Source organism: Crotalus tigris, unplaced genomic scaffold, assembly GCF_016545835.1.
Source record: "Crotalus tigris isolate CLP2741 ecotype Arizona unplaced genomic scaffold, ASM1654583v1 scf7180000023829.5930981, whole genome shotgun sequence".
In the NCBI taxonomy this organism is placed as follows: Eukaryota; Metazoa; Chordata; class Lepidosauria; order Squamata; family Viperidae; genus Crotalus; species Crotalus tigris.
Genome location: NW_024100213.1, coordinates 3087415 through 3105217, shown reverse-complemented (window position 1 = coordinate 3105217; position 17803 = coordinate 3087415). Strand labels below are relative to the sequence as shown.

Here is a 17803-nt window from a genome sequence, read left to right as displayed (position 1 = left end):
GCTTTTGAAAGAATGATCACTTTGGCATAGAGGCATAATCATGGACCAGTCTTCTCACTAACAGGTTATGCTGGTTTGTTGAATAACTAACTATGGACTTGATTTGCACAACATGCTCAGCTTTAAGCAAGGAAATCACACTTTGGTTTAGGACAATCTACAAACCCAGTTCTTGAACCCAGTAGCACACAGGATCTAGAAGTGTAGCTGTTTTTGTGTCTTTCACAATAACATGATTTGCAGGCATTTGTGGATGATAAGATTTGTCTCCAGTGTATCACTCAGAACCTTAAAGTTTACTGTGGGAACATTATGCTCTGATAGCCACAGTTTTCTCTCTTGCTCATGAATGAAACAGCCTGAAGATACATTTGCTTGTGCAGGCCCCACCACCTTATTTTATATTTAATTATTCCTTATAATCCTATTTACCTTGTACTTTCTGCAGTTTGGAGTACTTTCTGTACAGTCTGGAGTCAAGCAGTGCATAAGTGAAAAAATTGAACAAGGATATGAGTAAATAAATACTAAGCCCATACTATCCCAGCACAACATTAAAAGTGTATAAAATCTGTGATATTTAGTCTCTCGTATTCTTGGAAGCAAGCTTAGATGTTCTGTGCTGGATATGACCTGAGATGTACTTTGGCAGTATCAGAAGAGGGGGGTGGATGGGCGTTCTCTCCCCTTGGGTCACCAGCAGGAATCTATCACAGCTATTTCTGCCCTCTCCATTAGCACTGGGCCTTTTCTAGTTCTTTGCATACCTTTCGCCTCCTTCCCTCTATCCATTTTTTTAAAGCAACTTCTCTAGGCTTGTAACAATGTAGGTGTGGAAAGAATGATGGCTTATTTTTTTAAAAAAACCCATCTATTTTATTCAAGGGGAAAGGGGCATATGGTGCAATTCAGCTTTAATAGTGTTCTGACACAACTTATTTGGGGGAGAAAAAGAGTGTACTTACGTACTTCAGTGTTATTATGTTCAGAAATGGTATCTGAATGTTGAACTGGGCTCTTCACGATTATTGGTCAATTTCAGGAATCGAAAAAGGAATTAAAATACCTGTAGAAGATTGGTTTGCCCAGAAGCTAGTCACTTTCACTAATTCTAGCTAATACAGTACATGTCCAAAGATGGGAGGATCTGCCTCTCTGAATTTATTTTTACTCTGATGTCCTGGCCAAGTCTTCAAGCACCCCTTGATAAAGTCCTGAACGACAGACCAGCTAAGCTAAAGGAGAACAGCAATCTCCTTACTCATACTGACAGGTATGCTAATAAATCAAGACAAGGCAGCAGGAACTAATTCAGTATAGCTAGGACTAGGACTGGGAACAACCTTAGTATATTTTTTGATAGCACTGTTTTGTTGAAGAATGAGTGGACAGCACTTGGATTAGGTAATGGGGAAAGGTCCTCAGAAGAGAAAGCTGATTTTAGTGAAAGTAACCTGGAGCTTAAGAAATGATTCACTCCAACCTTTCCTATCCCCCTGCTGCTGAACTAGCAGTTATTTAGCAGGTATAGGTCTTCATCTTCTACCAGTTCAGGATGTTGGGCAGGTACTAAAGGTATATTTATGCAGCTGCATAACAGCCACATGGAGCATTGATGTAAATCACTTGCTAGTGGACACACTGCTCACCAGTGAAGTAAGCTCAAAACATTTCTTAGCATCTCCAGGAAAAATTCAGAATGAGTCCTTCTGCCATAGGTCCTGGAAAGGCCCTGATTGTCAGTAGAAAGTGGAGAACACTATGCTCAAGGGACTCACTGATTCATTGCTCAATGCAAGTGCTAGGTTTTCTTCATCAATGAACAAGTATTTACTGGGAACCATTGCAATGTGAAGGTCTCCACCCAGTCTGTGCTTGGAAATTTTTTCTGCATTGAACTAATGAAAGCCCAGTGGAGATGGGGCTGTCATTCTCCCACCCAAGGAAATGCAGTCACGTTTCCTAGCTCTTCGGTTATCACTGCACTGCTGCTGTTTCTCTGTGAAATGATCAAATAACATGAAATAATCTGCTGCAGTGACTTATGTTATTTGCAGAAACCTGTTCCTGTACTAGAAATTCGGGTGATACTTTTTCCCTCTCCATTTCCCCACAAAAGAAAAGAAACTCAACTTTCCTGCTCAGACCTGATGGATTAAACTTCTCAATTCCCCACTCATGTATGTATGTATGTATGTATGTATGTATATATATATATATATATATATATGTATGTATGTATGTATGTATGTATGTATGTATGTATGTATGTATGTAGTAGCAGATTAAACAAAAGGGGAAAAAAAAGAATGGAGTTTTTCCAGTTTCTTGGGAAGCCACGGGCCTGTTGCTACCAGCCTTGGTGATTATTGTACATGGATCTGAAGCTTGTGTGGTAAGAAAGAAAAGCATCCAGGTGGAATTGTTGGTTGCATCCCAGACAGCACATACTCAACCTTGCAGAAGGCATGCATTTGCTGCTCCCATGACCCTTGCCCCAACCCTCACCCTGCTAACTCTCAGGTCACCCCAACCTTCCTACCCCCTTTCTGACTCTGCACCTGCCCCCATGTTTCAGTCCCAGATGCTCCTTTGCTGCTGTTCTGCCTCTGTGATTGCCAGCCCAAGTAAACTCATTTGAACAGAGGCTGCAAGGGGAAACTATGTCTGAAGCAAAAGAAAATAGGAGATCTACAGCCTAGCAGGACAACCTTCCTGCTTCTTTGGCAAATGTGATACAACAAAACCACAACATTTTGAATGATAGTTTATAAGGTAAACCTTCTTCTAGACCAGGGATCCCCAACTCCCAGTGCATGGACTGGACTGGTCAGCAGCATGCCAGCAAGCGGGCTGCACAAACAAGCAAAGCTCCATCCTGGGGATGCTGGCAGTATTGAAAACCACACCCCTTCTGGTCCATGGAAAAACCTTTCTCCATAGCACCAGTCCCTGGTGCCCAATAGGTTGGGGACCTCTGTTATAGCAATAGTTTGGCTTCAATCTCACAAATCTACTCAAGAGTTTCTCTGCTTCTTCAGAAGGGGGGAGTGAACATGGAACAGAAAATTTGGGGTCCATGTTTTGAGACATCTCTCCAGTAAATAGTGTTGGAGGTCCAAATAAGCAGTCCTCCATTTTTCTGCAGTGTTTGATGAACTGCACCAAGTTGCTGCATCCCGTGGATCTAATAATGTCAGTGAAGTTTCTAATGATCTCCTCACATATTTCATATTCTGTCCAAATGGAAATCATGCACCGAAACAGCTTTTGCTTTGGCAATAAACAGGTTGCCCCAAGTTGTCGTCACTCCACTCAGTCTAAGTGAGCATCATGCCACTCAGGCAACAAACGCATGTAGCTAAAGATATAAATAGGTGACAGGGGTCAGTAACCACTAGGCTCCTCACCTGGACAAGCCATGCAGTAATGGTGGTTTGCAAGTAACATGGCTTCCCTGCAACTTGTTCAACAAAGCGTGGTTATTACAAATATGGCTTGATCCAATGTGTTAGCTATTTGAACCAAGACATTGCCCTATTGAGCCCAGAATGGTGGTTACTCATGGATAGGAAGTAGCAATCAAAGAAAGCTGAGCAGGAGACTTTTCATCTCAGAGATCTGATTAAACAGAACAGGCTCTTTTGCTTTTAATAGAAGGCTAACAGAGAACACTTCAGCCACTGTAATGTAATTGAGATATCTTGGAAATCCCTCCTTTTTGCAATATGGAAGGGGCAAAACCCCCAGTTTCTTCGGCATTCAGCCACCTTTACAACTTACATGCACTACGTATGTACACAAAAATAATCTGTTCTGCTGCAAACATATAGCTCTCTCTCCCATCTTTACTGAGCAAGTTAAACATGCAGAGTATGATAATAACTCACCGTTGCTCTTACTGTTCAGAAAGTAAACATAGGCTGGGACTACTCAGAAGTTAAGTTAGAGAACAACTGGTGTGGTGTCACGAGGTCAAAGCAAGCAGCAGAAAAAAAAAGAAAAGAAAATCCAGGACCATCAATTACAGGTAGTCCTCAACTTATAACTATTTGTTTAGTGACCGTTCAAAATTATAATGAGGTTGCAAAAGAGACCGATGGCCATTTTTCACACATATGACTTGTTGCAGCGTTCCCCATGGTCACATGATCAAAATTTGGATGCTTGGTGATTGGCATGTATTTGTGAGAATTGCATTGTCCCGGAGTTATGTGATCACCATTTATAACCTCCTGACAATGAGGAAGCCAGATTCATTTCACAACCGTGTTTCTAGCATAACAAGTGCAGAGGTTCACTTAACAAAAAAAAAAAGTTGTAATGTGGGGCAAAACTCACTTAATGACTGTTTTGCTCAGCCATGGAAATTTTGGGCTCACCTGTGGTCGTAAGTCAAGGACTATCTTGTCTAACCCAGAGGGTACTATATTTTATTTTTTCCACTGAGCTGCAATTGCAGCATGTAGCCACTAGGGGCTGCTTCTGTAACAACTGCAAGTGTGGACAAAGCCTGTCTCTCTCAGGTGGGTTAAAGGGTGTGAATGATTTTGAACAAGAGCTAAATGCTTAAAAAACCTCGTGCGGAATCCTTCCAAATGCAGTTAGGGAATCAAAAGTCCCCACCCAAAACCTCCCAGGGTATGAGAACTACTAGAGGAAAAGATTTTTAAACACAGCACCTTCCTTTTTATCTATTTTTCCATATGCAGGAGAAGTATAAAAACCATCACGGAGGAGAGCACACTCACATACTGTATACAATATGGTCCTATCCCAGGAATACAAATCCATGTGTGATGTTTGCAGTTAAAGGAGCATAAGGAAATGAATAGAACTGACACCATATAGTGCAGGGGGTCTTCAAACTTGGCCCTTTTATGACTTGTGGACTTCAACTCTCAGAATTCCTCAGCCAGGCACGCTGGCTGAGGAATTCTGGGAGTTGAAGTCCACAGGTCATAAAAGGGCCAAGTTTGAAGACCCCTGATACACTGCATATGAAATAGTGGGGAGAAAAAAAAAACCCAACCTTGCTGACTTTTATGGGCAGGGAGAGCTTAATTAGCAACTGTACTGGAGAAATTAAGATGTAGGGGTCATAATGTTGGAAGGTACCTTAGAGATTATCTAGTCCTACCCCCTAGCTCAATGCAGAATCCACTAGAGCATCTTTCATACATTATCACTCAGGCTTGGTCTGAAGACCCCCAGCAAAAACAAATTCATCACTTCATGTGACAATCTGTTTCACCAGCTCATAGCTTGAACCCTGTTTGTAATCCTGTCCCCTGGGGCAAAGGGTGTAAGTCCACTTCTCTGTGAAGACCCTTTAGATATTTGGACATAGGAGGCTTACTGCTATTAGTTTTCCTGGAGTGGATGTTCTTCTACAGCAGGGGTCCTCAACCTTGGCAACTTTAAGACTTGGGGACTTCAACTCCTAGAATTCCTCAGCCAGCCACCCCTGTTCCACAGTATATTGCTGCATCCCCTGGATCTAATGTCAGTGAAGTTTCTAATGATCTCCTCACAAATTTCATATTCTGTCGAAATGGAAATCATGCACTGAAACCGTTTTGCTTTGGCAATAAACAGGTGTTCATTGTTATTTTAAAAAGTGCTTGACTCTCGTTTAGACAGAGCCTTGACTTTTACCCTTTCATCGTGATCCAATATTGATCAATTCTGATGAATAACTATAGCCAGGACTCACTCCTTGAAGTCTTCTCCAACCTTGGCACACAATTTGAGTTCAGAGTCAAATTTTATTTCTTCCCTTTCACCAGTTGCTTAGAAACATGCCTACAAAAAAATATACTTCACAGTTCTCACATTTTGCTGTTCTGATGCTAAGAGGTTCCCCTCCCATCTCTTGCCCTCAAAAACAATCCTGCTTTAAAAAAAAATAGCAGACATAAATATCTGATTACATCTGAACCATCCATTCCCATTAAGCTTCTGTATTTGAGTAAAGAAGTCCTTGGTGGTCCGCCTTTAACATTATTGGATTAAAGTTTAACTGAGAAGCAAACAAAGGTATTTTGAAATTAATTTAGAAGATCTGGGATAAAGAACAAGGTGACTGGCAAGCTAATGGAACAGTAAAGTATTTTTAAGGGAAGAGCTATTTAGAAATTTGCAGCTCCATTAAAATATTTCAAAACCCTTGAAATATGTCAGGTATCTCAAGAAGATACCTGGTATTGATAGGTATCTAAATCTGAGAGGCAAAGATATAAATTGGTCTATCCCAATTTTCCCCCATTTTAATAATGGAAGCTACCAAGGACAATCTGATGAGGATCTAACTCAGGGGAAACAATTCTTCAAAATTTGGCCCTAGATGTTAATGGAGCAGTCATTTGTGCCACATCTGTTCCATTTGTCAGTAATTTCCTAAACCATAACACAACTGATAGACACTTCAGATGCTTCATTTATGTGAAAAAGAAAGAAAAAACAAGTGATTCAGATGCATTGGCTGAAGACATATGTGTTATGCCATGGTTTGTTAATTACTGAATAAGCTACAATGGGCTGGGATCATTACAAGACAGTAAGCCATAACCCTGGTTCATAACTCCCCTGTGCATCCCTGGCTGGCTGCGAACATTTCTTAAGCCCCACCACCCCCTGAATTAAGTGGTGTAGTATAATATATAAACCCTTGGACTTGTTTCAGTCAAGGCTGACAATGATTTTGCCCCCCCCCCAAGGAAACAATATGGAAAAGCTCTTTCAACAGCCACAGGCAAGTGAGGGAGGTGCCAAAGTTTTGCTTAATCACTCTTTGGTCTTCCCAAGGCATGCATCAGCTTGTGGCCAGTGGGCTGACACCCATTGCTTTGGAGCACCTGCTGCTCAGCTGGGATCAGAAAATGTGTGTGTGTTTGGGGGGGGGGTGTTGTGTGTTATGTGTGGGAGTGTGGGGGTAACAGAGGGTGAGAAAGCGGCAGATAGACAAAAATGTAAGGGTGTATTCAGATTCAGTCCAAACTCAAAACGCTGCAGGTTTGGGCAGTCTGTAAGGGGCACTGTTGTAACTCTTAAACAGAGGAGAGCGAATTGCTCAACTGTTGCTGTTGCTATCCCTATAGGTAACAATTTTACTTGTGTTCCTGGTCAGCATTCTTGCACACACACACACACACACACACACACACACACACACACACGTGTGTGTGTGTGTGTGTGTGTGTGTGTGTGTGTGTGTGTGTGCACTCGCAATCTGAAGGAGCACAAGTGAGGGTATTTTACTTAGCTGGAGCACAAGCAGTTCTTTGCATAGTTTCCTGAGTTTCAAGCAGAAAATCAAAATTAAATCTTCTCCTCGCCTCTCTTCCACCCCCTCCCCCGCCCCCTAGCACAAGACTACAGCAGTTTGACCAAAATTTCTGGCCTTAACTTCTTCCCCTCCCCCTAAAAAAGCAGCAATTGAAGTTTGGCAAATTTGTTGATTTTTTTTTTTTTAAGAAACTTTTGCTCTGCCAAATGAAATGACAACTAAACGGAACCAATGCTTTCAAAGAAGAGATGTGTGTGTGTATGTGTGTGTGTGTGAGAGAGAGAGAGGAGGTGGGGGAGGAATACAATGAATGGAACAAGATTTATTGAGGGTTAGGAAGAGGCTTGTAGCTGCTGTTCTTCACTGGTTAGATGCAACTAGCATTTGGTGGATGCTGGATTTTGCAGAAGGGGGCAACTGATAAAAGAGTGGCTTTTGTTTGGGGGGTGGGGGGCAGAGAAAAAAAGAATGAAGCTCTCTGGAATTTTGGTATGGAGACAGGAAGAAGAGGAAGGAGGTGCTAATAAGCCAGGAAAAAGTAGGGTCAGGATTGGATTTGAGGGTTTCTTCCTAGGCAAGAATGCTGACCAAGATTTCCTTTCAAAACTCTCTCCCCCCACTCCTCTCCCAACTCTTTTTCATTCTGTTGCACCTGTTTCATTTTGATGCCACCCTGCCTTCCCCCGAAACAACCTACAGATGGAGTCAGAGGGAAGCTCACTCTGAGGATGGGAAGGGGCTACAGATTCAGGTATGAAAAGTCAACTCAAATGGGACTCAACCGGATATTGGTATTGCCACATTGATGCAAAGGGTGCTATATTGATTCACAAAGGCCTGAGAAGATAGACTGCTGCTAAGCCTGGCACTATTGGGGAAGGGTCATGGTGATGGAGATCCAGGGGGTAAGTACCAAAGGTGGTTATTTATAAAATGGGGGACTTAATCTTAAGCCTCCCCTTTCTTTCAGATTGGAATATGCATTTATTTCAGAATGGGGGAAGCTGGCACTCCTTTCTTAGGGATGTCCTGCTCATTTTTCTGGGTGCCTCAGATTATCTGCCCCCAAAGTCCTGTCAACCCCAACAGGTGGGTGAAGGTGTTTGGGTTGAGCTACAGAGAGAACAGAGCAGAGATTGAAGGAGGAGGCTGTGGTACTTGAAATGCAGTCCAAATGTAGTGAGGGAAATTAATCAGAGAGAAAGAAACCAGGGTCTAGTCGGAGTAACAGAAGTTATGCAAGATGAGAATGCCCTGAAAGACTCAGCTGGGGAAAAAAAAAAAAACACGGGAAGATAGCTCTGGAGAAAGAGAAGGAGCCCTACAGAAGAAAAGTGGGAAGGGAGGAGAAGGCATCAGATCGGAGCATAATCGGATTAGAAAAATGACCTGCTGATGCCTAAACCTGCTTGAAGGAAGTAAAGAAAGATGTTCAGAGGATGCTCAGTACATGGCAGGCAACAAATAGACAAGGAAGCCCTCTCCTCCCCACCCTGCCACCCCTCCACCCTGCTAGCAGAAGTAAAGAAAAGAAGCTGAGCCAAGGCCCAGGGCAGGACTCACCATTCTTAGCTTGCTCTCTGTAACTCTTTTCATTGAGGCAGACCCCTCTGCCATGGAGCAGGGCGTGCAAGGGCTTCTCCTCGCCTTGGCGCGGCAGGCAGCGCAAGCCTTGGGCGCATCGCTCTGTGTACACCCCACAGGACTGCCCTTCAGCCAAAGCGCACGTCATGCAGCATCCACAACCGGGCTCCTTCACCAGCTCGCAGCCCACAGGGCTGGGAGGGCACATGGAGAGGGCTTTTTCGTCACAAGGTTCACAGTGCACAAAGGAACCCAAGCCTTGCGAAAGCCCCAGGCACAGAGACACGAGCAGCGCCTGCATCAGGAACATCTTCAGGGCTCTGTGTCAGGCGCACCGCTGCAGGAGTTACGAAAGGAAAAACAAAGTTCTTTTTGGAGACAAACCCCCCCTCAAAATAAGTCTCTTCTCCTTTAAGGTTCCCCCCCAAAAAGAGCTTAATCAGAATGTTTTAAAAAGAACACCTAGATTGTTATAAAAGAAACGCTATATCACAGGTTGTCTGCAGCTGACAGTTGCAAGAACTACAGATGCAACAGGTTGGTAATTCAAAAAAGGAAAAAAAAAAAGTCACCGGAAAAGGGTGTTTTTAAAAAATTTTTTTTAAAGAGCAAGAATAGCTTTGGCGAGGCTGCACAAAGAAGTATAAAATAATCCACACGCCCCACTAAAAAGCAAAGTCTGCAAGAGGCTGGGGAGGAAGCAAAGAATTGAACAAGCTTCTTTTCGACTGTCCTGATACGATCTGCAGCAAATTAAAAAATGTCTGGAGTAGCACTAAAGCAGGTAAAGCTGGGCTTTGTCAAGAAGAGATTTAGCTTGGGACTGGCTGTAATTTTTTTTTTTAAAAAACCTTCCTTTTCCTAGATTGGGTTAAAAACAACAAAGAGGTTTTCTGTTGAAGGGTTTTTACAAAGTCTCTTTGACAAAGAGAGCAAAGGAGGAAAAGAGGAAAAAGAAAAGAATTCCACTTTGTAGATCTCCCAACACTTTCCCCCTGGAGAAGTTTCTAAAGAGACTGAATAGTGCCGAGCAGGCATGTCTTTTAAATAGACTGCCCCTGGCTGCCTGCCAGACCCTTGCTGCAATCTGAGATCCCAATGACACCTCAGCCTGAATTGGTGCCAGGAACCAGGGCAAGCTCAGTGCACACTCCAAGTGTGTGTGTGTTTGTGTGTGTGTAGGGAGGGGAGGGAGTGGGGTGGGGTGACTGTGCAGCTTTTGACTTCTAGCCTTCCAACGCACACCACCCAAAGGCATCCAATTGCCACCTTTATGCTGTGCAAGAAGAAATCGTGTGTGTGTGTGTGTGTGTGTGTGTGTGTGTGTGTGTGTGTTTCCCCCCCCCCCCTCTTCAAACTGCAGGACTTTTTTTTTCTTCTTCAAAACATTCAGAAGTTCAGGCTCAACTGGTGTCATCTTAATTCTCAGTGCCCAAATTGTAAAGCTGTGTACCCACACTTTGGAGCCAATTTCATTCAAGTCATTGGGATTTTATTCCACATAAACTTGCGTGGGAATGGAGCAGCATATTAGATTGCCAACTTTTTTTTTGTTGTTGTTAATCACAAATTTGCTTCTATAATAGCCCTAATGTGCAGGAGTTTGATAGTATTTGTGTCTATGCCATGAGATCAGCCCTGTTTCTTAAGTCAAGATGTGGTGAAAAGCATAGATGCAAACCAATCATAATTGCGTGTGGTTAGCTACCAATGTTCACTATGAAAGCGTAACCTTTGATCCACCTACCGTTACCTTGCCATCACTATATCTCCATGCTGCCCCAAAATACTCCCAAGGGCAGCATGGGTTTCCTTGTGCAGATTCTTGTTGTCAGGCAGGGGATGCATTGCAGCTGGGCTGTAAACTAAAGGTCTCCTTGCAGGATCAAGTTTACACCTACTCTGGAATGATCACTGGCTTTGTGGGTTTTCATGTGATGGGTGTGGCTATATATGGCAGGATAGGGCCTTGCAAAACTAAGACCTGCGTGGTGGATTTCACCAGTGTACAATCTGTCCTGTAAGCCCGAGCCCCTGAGGCTTTTGTTGCCACTCTGTGTTAGGGTGTATGAGATAGATGGAGATAGATACATGATACCCTCCACCCCCTTCACCATAACTGATTTAAATTGAATGCAGGAACTGGGGCAGAGAAAGGGGGGGGGGAAGGAAGGAAGAATCCATGGAAATGAACCCCATGGGGAGAGGAATCAGTTACAGTGTATAACAAGGGGATTTTGACTTGGTAGGGCATGTATTACAAAAGTTGTTTTTTTCCCCCCTTCTTCCACCTTTCGCCTTGCAAAACATTCCAAAGCATCCCACTACTTGGAAAAGTTTTGCTCTTTGGTTCTAAATGTTAAGATGACCTTTAGGCAGTGGTGGGATTCAAATATGTGAACAACCAATTCTCTGTGTGGATGCCACTTCCGGAAGTCCATCCTGGGCAACAAAAAATTAGCTACCGGTTCTGCCGAAGTGGTGCAAACTGGTTGAATCCCACCACTGCCTTCTTACTCATAGACAGGGTGAGGAGTATTAGTTTGCATTTCCAGAACCCTAAAATTCAGCAACTGTTTAGAAAAAGTACACCCCACTTTCTCTCTTTTCAGCCTTTTCCTCTCTAAGCACAGTATAGCCCAACTCTGCTGTAGTTTTGCCTTTTGCCGAATATCTGGAAGGTGGCGATGAATCATTTAAAGGAAAATGTGTGTGTGTGTGTGATTGAGAGTCTTTTTTGTTTGTTTGTTCGTTTGTTTGTTTGAGATCACAAGCAGACCTCTCCTCTCTTCCTCCTCAATTTAGATGCCAGCCCTTCTTCTTGCAGCCTGGACAGACCTGTGCCTGCATTACCTTATTTCTGCCACTAGAATGCACCCTTATCTATGATAAGTCCTTGAGCCTCTCTGCAAAATGTATTTTAATGCTTTTCTGCTAACCTGATTACACTGGAAGCTTTTCTCTCTCTCTCTCTCTCTCTCTCTCTCTCTCTCTCTCTCTCTCTCCCCCCCACTTAGATGTGATTACACCCCTCAGAAATTAATGAAGCAATGGGGGGGGGACAGGGGAGAGCAAGTTGCCCAAATAGCGGTCAGTTTCTTTCTCTATGTGGAATTTGGCAAATCTCCAGAAACTAATGGAATACTAGCCCCTTTGATGATTCATGAGGTGTGGCTCCATTTTCTCTGATAGAGGCTCTGTCTTCTAATGCCATGTGACAGGCAGAAACTCAACTGATGCAAGCATATTCAACGTTGCAATTCCAAGTGGGAGAAAAGTGGAAGACAAGTATCTCTGGTTTCTGATAGCGAGTTTGCTGATCTTCAATGGTGGGTACATATCCATCCCTTGCTTACAATTTCGTGTCTTACCCCTTGGGCACCTTCCACCACTGATGGGCATTTGACAAGTATCTTCTTATTACAAAGAGTTTTGTCTCCAAGTCCCTCCTAGCAAAATCCAGGAAGAAATTTATATTTCAAGCATTTATGGCCTGATAAGTGTGATTTTTCCCCCACAGCTAGAAAAAAGTCTTCTGAATAAACAAAGGTCTGGGTCTATCTTACACTTATCTTACCTATCTTACTTGCCAAGTGACCAGGAAGATGATCTTGGTCTAACTTATCAGCAGAAATCTACTGCTGATGGTTTTCTCAGCACAAAGATGAGCATTTTCAAATTATCCTTGGGGCAGAGAAAGTGTAGCCTTCTCCTGCATCAGCTGATCCTGCTTTCAGCCTGGTTTTGATGTTCAGTGGTAGATTGGACATGATTCTGTGGTCAGTGGTGGGATTCAAATATGTGAACAACTGGTTCTGTGTGTGGATGTCGCTTCCGGAAGTCCATTCTAGGCCTGGGCAACAAAAAATTAGCTACCAGTTCTGCTGAAGTGGAGTGAACTGGCTGAATCCTACCACTGTCTGTGGTTGATAATACTATTTGATCTGCTTTAGATGGGGTTTCTTTAAGCAGACATTGGAAATACATAGCTGGTCTTCATTTCCCATAGTCTTTATCTACTGTCAACTATGTCCTGGATGACTGAGAATCTCCATAGACATCTTTATCTACTGAATGTATTTGGTGGCAAAGATGGATGTTAGGAATGCCATTACACTTGGAAAGCCACATGGCAGCTTGGAGGGCAGGGGAGTGCTCTTGACTCTGATTTTGGCTCTGTTCAGAAATTTTTGAATGGCATCCATGAATCTAAATATATTATCAACTTTGGTAGGAGTATTTTCCAATCAATGTCAAATCTTCCCGTGTTCTGCCTGTTGGGGTAATTTCCAGGATAAATTCCTATGTCCTGCATTGGTTTAATACCTCTGCATGTGTTGGTTTCTAACCACTGTCAAGTCAGGCCACATTTCCAGAAGTCAAGAGATGAGATGGGATGGTTTTGAAGAAGTTTCAGAACCCAGGATTCTCCCCTCCTCCAATTCCCCATCCCCCAGGGTACTGTTAAAGTGTAGCAAATTCAACCTGGTCTCTATCTTTTTAAAGCTACGGTAGAAATACAACACAATTATTTATGTAGTGGTCTTAAAGGGAGGAAAGTGCAAAACGTGCAATCCATTAACCAACACCTTTTTGCAATATTAGGTCCCTCAAAATGAAGGGGCCAGGATTTTCAGGATTCTCCTGAAGTTCTGGAGCAGTGGTTCTCAACCTTTTTAACGCCGTGACCCCCAACCGGTCGTAAGACAAGGACTACTCAACTGGTGCAGCACTGTTTGCAGAATGGGACTTTTGGCGAGCTCAGCAGGGCAGAGACAGCCTGGACAATTCCTATTGGCTTTTGAAAGCCAATAGAATTAGACTCTATTCAAGAGTGGTCACACACTCGACCTTGTGTTTCTCTCGGGGCAATGGAGACATGATCTGGAATTAAGGGGAATAGAGATCTCGCCCTTGTCATGGACAGATCATTTCCTATTGAGGCTGGACTTCAGAGCATCACTCCCCCATCGCAGGGAGAGGGAGCCGACTAGGTGGTTCCGCCCCAGGCGCCTAATGGACCCAGATCGGTTCCAGGAGGAGCTTGGGGAAATACCTGACTCCCTTGTCCACAACTTGTCCGGGTCCCTGGTTGCGGCCTGGAATGAGGCGGCATCCGGGGCCCTGGATCGAATTGCGCCTTTGTGACCTCTCTGTGGTGGTGGTCCCTGGAGGGCGCCTTGGTTTACTGAGGAGCTCCGGGAGATGAAGTGCCACAAGAGACGTCTAGAGCAACGTTGGAGGGCCAGTAACTCTGAATCTGACCGATCACTATTAAGAGCCTATCTTAGGACTTATTTAGTGGCAATAAGGGCGGCAAAGCGTGTTCACTTTTCCGCACTTATTGCGTCCGCAGAATCTCACCCGGCCGCCTTGTTTAGGGTGACCCGATCCCTTCTTAAAGTGGAGGAGGCGGAGGAACCCTTGCAGGGGAGAGCTGAGGAGTTTGTTCAGTTTCTTTCGGACAAAATCGCTCAGATTCAGAGAGACCTGGACTCCGACTGGGCAGTGAAAGCCAAGTTGCCGGGGGCTGGTCTTAGTCATGTTATCTGGAGCGAGTTTGAGCCTGTGACCCCTGATGAAGTGGACAAGGCCGTGAGGGCAATGAATGCCGCCACCTGTTTATTGGACCCGTGCCCCTCCTGGCTGGTTTCTGCCAGTAAGGAGGTGACACGAGGCTGGCTCCAGGCGATAATCAACGCCTCCTTGATGGAGGGGTCTTTCCTGCAACCTTTAAAGGAAGCGGTGGTGAGGGCCCTCCTCAAGAAGCCTTCCCTGGACCCAACTTTCGTCCTGTCTCCAACCTCCCCTTTGTGGGGAAGGTTGTAGAGAAGGTGGTGGCATCCCAACTCTTGCGATCCTTGGATGAAACTAATTATCTGGACTCTTTTCAATCTGGTTTCAGGCCCGGCTACAGCACTGAGACTGCTTTGGTCGCACTGACCGATGACCTCTGGTGAGCCCGGGATAGGGGTCATTCCTCTATCCTGGTGCTTCTTGACCTCTCAGCGGCTTTCGATACCATCGACCATGGTATCCTTCTGCGTCGTCTCGGAGAGGTGGGGGTGGGCGGCACCGTATTGCGGTGGTTCTCCTCCTACCTCTCTGACAGGTCGCAGTCGGTGTTGGCGGGTGGACAGAGATCGACTCCTAGGTGCCTCGATCATGGGGTGCCTCAGGGCTCGGTCCTGTACCCCCTCCTTTTTAACATCTACATGAAACTGCTGGGTGAGATCATTCGGCGAACGGGGTGAGGTATCATCAGTACGCGGATGATACCCAATTATATATCTCCACCCCGTGTCCTTTCAGTGAAGCAGTCGACGTGATGTGCCGGTGCCTGGAAGATGTGAGGGTCTGGATGGGGGTGAACAGGTTTAGACTCAACCCTGACAAGACCGAGTGGCTCTGGGCTCTGGGTCTTACCTCCCAAAGGTCAACTGGATGGTCCATCATTAGTCCCGGGGGGGGGGCAAATTTACCTCCCTCAGTGCAGGCACGCAACTTGGGTGTCCTCCTGGACTCACAGTTAAATTTGGAACAACATCTATCAGCTGTGGCCAGGGGGACCTTTGCCCAGGTTCGCCTGGTGCACCAGTTGCGGCCTTATTTGGACCCGGAGGCTTTACTCACAGTCACTCATGCCCTTGTCACCTCAAGACTGGATTACTGTAACGCGCTCTACATGGGGCTACCCTTGAAGAGCGTTCGGAGGCTGCAGTTGGTTCAGAATGCAGCCGCAAGAGCGATTGTGTGTGCACCAAGGTACGCCCACGTATCACCTATCCTCCGCGAGCTGCACTGGCTTCCTGTGGGTCTCCGGATGCAATTCAAGATGTTGGTTATCACCTTTAAAGCCCTCCATGGCATAGGGCCAGGTTACTTACAGGACTGCATACTGCCGCACAGCTCCCAGAGACCGGTGAGGTCCCATAGATTGGGCCTCCTTCAGGTCCCGTCAGCCAGACAATGTCGGCTGGCGGGCCCTCGGGGAAGGGCCTTTTCTGTGGTGGCTCCGACCTGGTGGAATCAACTTCCCCCCAAGGTTCGAACTACTCCCACCCTGCCGGCCTTTAAGAAAGCCGTTAAAACTCTCCTGTTCTGGCAGGCCTGGGGCTGATGTCCCCGGGGGGGGGGGCGGGATATGATCGGACATGCTGTATGATTGTATTATTTTATTGTTGATGATTGTTTTAATTTTGTACGCCGCCCTGAGTCCTTTGGGATTGGGCGGCATATAAATAAAATTAAATAAATAAATAAATAAATAAATAGAATAAAAGGGAGTAGCACAGCTAAGGAAAAGGGGAAAAAAATGGCGGACTGCATTGTTTGGCGCCCCCTGTGAAATGGTCGTTCGACCCCAAATGGGGTCCCGACCCACAAGTTGAGAACCACTGTTCTGGAGGATAGGTTGGGATCTTATTCCTCCAAATAAAACTAACTATGAGTTCTGATTCGTACACTTCTTTTGGCATATGGCTCAGTCCTTTGTGTTGTTAAAACTTAGGAAGTTGCTAGCGATCCTCATTTGGAGAAAGGCTTTCAGAATTTACTTCTGAATGTATAGGATTGCACTATTAGGAAATCATTAACTGCATTATATTGACACGCTTTCAGGATAACCTTTTTACTGATTGGAGATAAAAGAACTTTCTTGAGGGAAGCCCCATCATACATTTTAACTGGGGGGGGGGAGGGGAAAATTCCATTTCTCAGAATTCAAGCAGATGCACTAATACAATTGATTTTAATCCAAGAAATAAAAAGTTTTTTTTTCATAACGTGATCCTAAAATTGAAACTGTTCCATATCAAAAGCTTTTTTGGCATCTAAGAAAATTACAGTCAGCATTTCAAGATTTCTAAACTGAATTGTTAAAATATGCACTGTTTCAAGAGTGAAGTTGTTCTAACTTTTTAAACAAAAGATTTAAATATTTATTTTCCCTGAAAAGTATCCTGTAGAATTAATAATCAAGAAACCCATTAAAATAGTTTTACATTTTTATCTCAGGTTGTTCTTACTTTAAGAGTTTATACAGGTTATGTAGGTGTAAATCCTATGCACCAATGCTTATGTCTCAATTAATTTACAGGACTTAAGAAATACAGAAGTGAAAGCTGGACTGTCTGGTGAAGAACTTATGTCCTGATCTGTTTCTAATTGGAAACTGGGAAAGAAGTTTCAGCATTTATTTTTCTTCACCACTCACTGGGACCAGATACTTGCTCTCTGAAATAAAGAACTGAATTTACTGTAGTGTTCTGTGTATTGCATGATCCATCAAGGTCTCTAGATACATTGTCCATTATTCTTGCTTCTGAATACATGATTGGATTCAATGCACCACCTGTTTTGTAGGATCACAAACAAAAGTTTTAGCTTTGCAAATTCAGATGAAGAGATATTGCATTTATTTTCTAAAAAGTTTGACTTGATATGTATTCTGGTTTCCTGTTACATCAGACTTATCCAGGGTCATGAAGAAAGATAGATGACTCAAGGATAAGAACTGACTTTTTCTGAAGGGTTTTTTTTTTAAAGGATACCTTTATAAGTAGAAATAAAGAAACAATATTTTTTTAAAAAAACACAAGCGAAATAAAATTTTACACACCTAAGAAAGACTGATCATGCTTTTTTTTTTTTTTTTAAAAAAGAGCAAGGATACTGTTTCTTAGCAACTTACATATCCCTCTTCTGAAATGTTAGAAGACAATGCCAACAAGTGAGAATAAAATGAGACAATGATAGGAGAAAATGAATAAGATTTTATTGGCTAACCAAATGCAATTAGGTAATGAAAGTGGAAAGGAATCAGGCATTTATATATTTGTTTTCTGTCAGTGTGGTCCTAAATCTCACTTTTCAAGGTCAAAGACAAAACATCAGCCTCAGAAATTAAAATCCAATCTAATCCTCTTCCTG

At 43.9% G+C, this 17803-nt stretch overlaps 1 protein-coding gene and 1 long non-coding RNA gene across 2 annotated transcripts in view; one reads left to right on the top strand and one right to left on the bottom strand.

The window, feature by feature from the left end:
- The window catches only part of IGFBP5 (insulin like growth factor binding protein 5), a 40093-nt gene extending 30193 nt beyond the window's left edge, over positions 1-9900 (bottom strand). Inside the window, exon 1 of the mRNA XM_039321781.1 lies at positions 8852-9900. Within this exon, the coding sequence (XP_039177715.1) occupies positions 8852-9182 (331 nt within the window). The 5' untranslated portion in view covers positions 9183-9900. The remainder of the gene's footprint in view (positions 1-8851) is intronic.
- Positions 9521-17130, top strand: LOC120298263. The gene is made up of 3 exons (XR_005554021.1): positions 9521-9656; positions 12094-12201; positions 16971-17130. It is a non-coding gene; the product is annotated as an uncharacterized LOC120298263 (long non-coding RNA).
- The last annotated feature ends 673 nt before the right edge of the window (positions 17131-17803 follow it).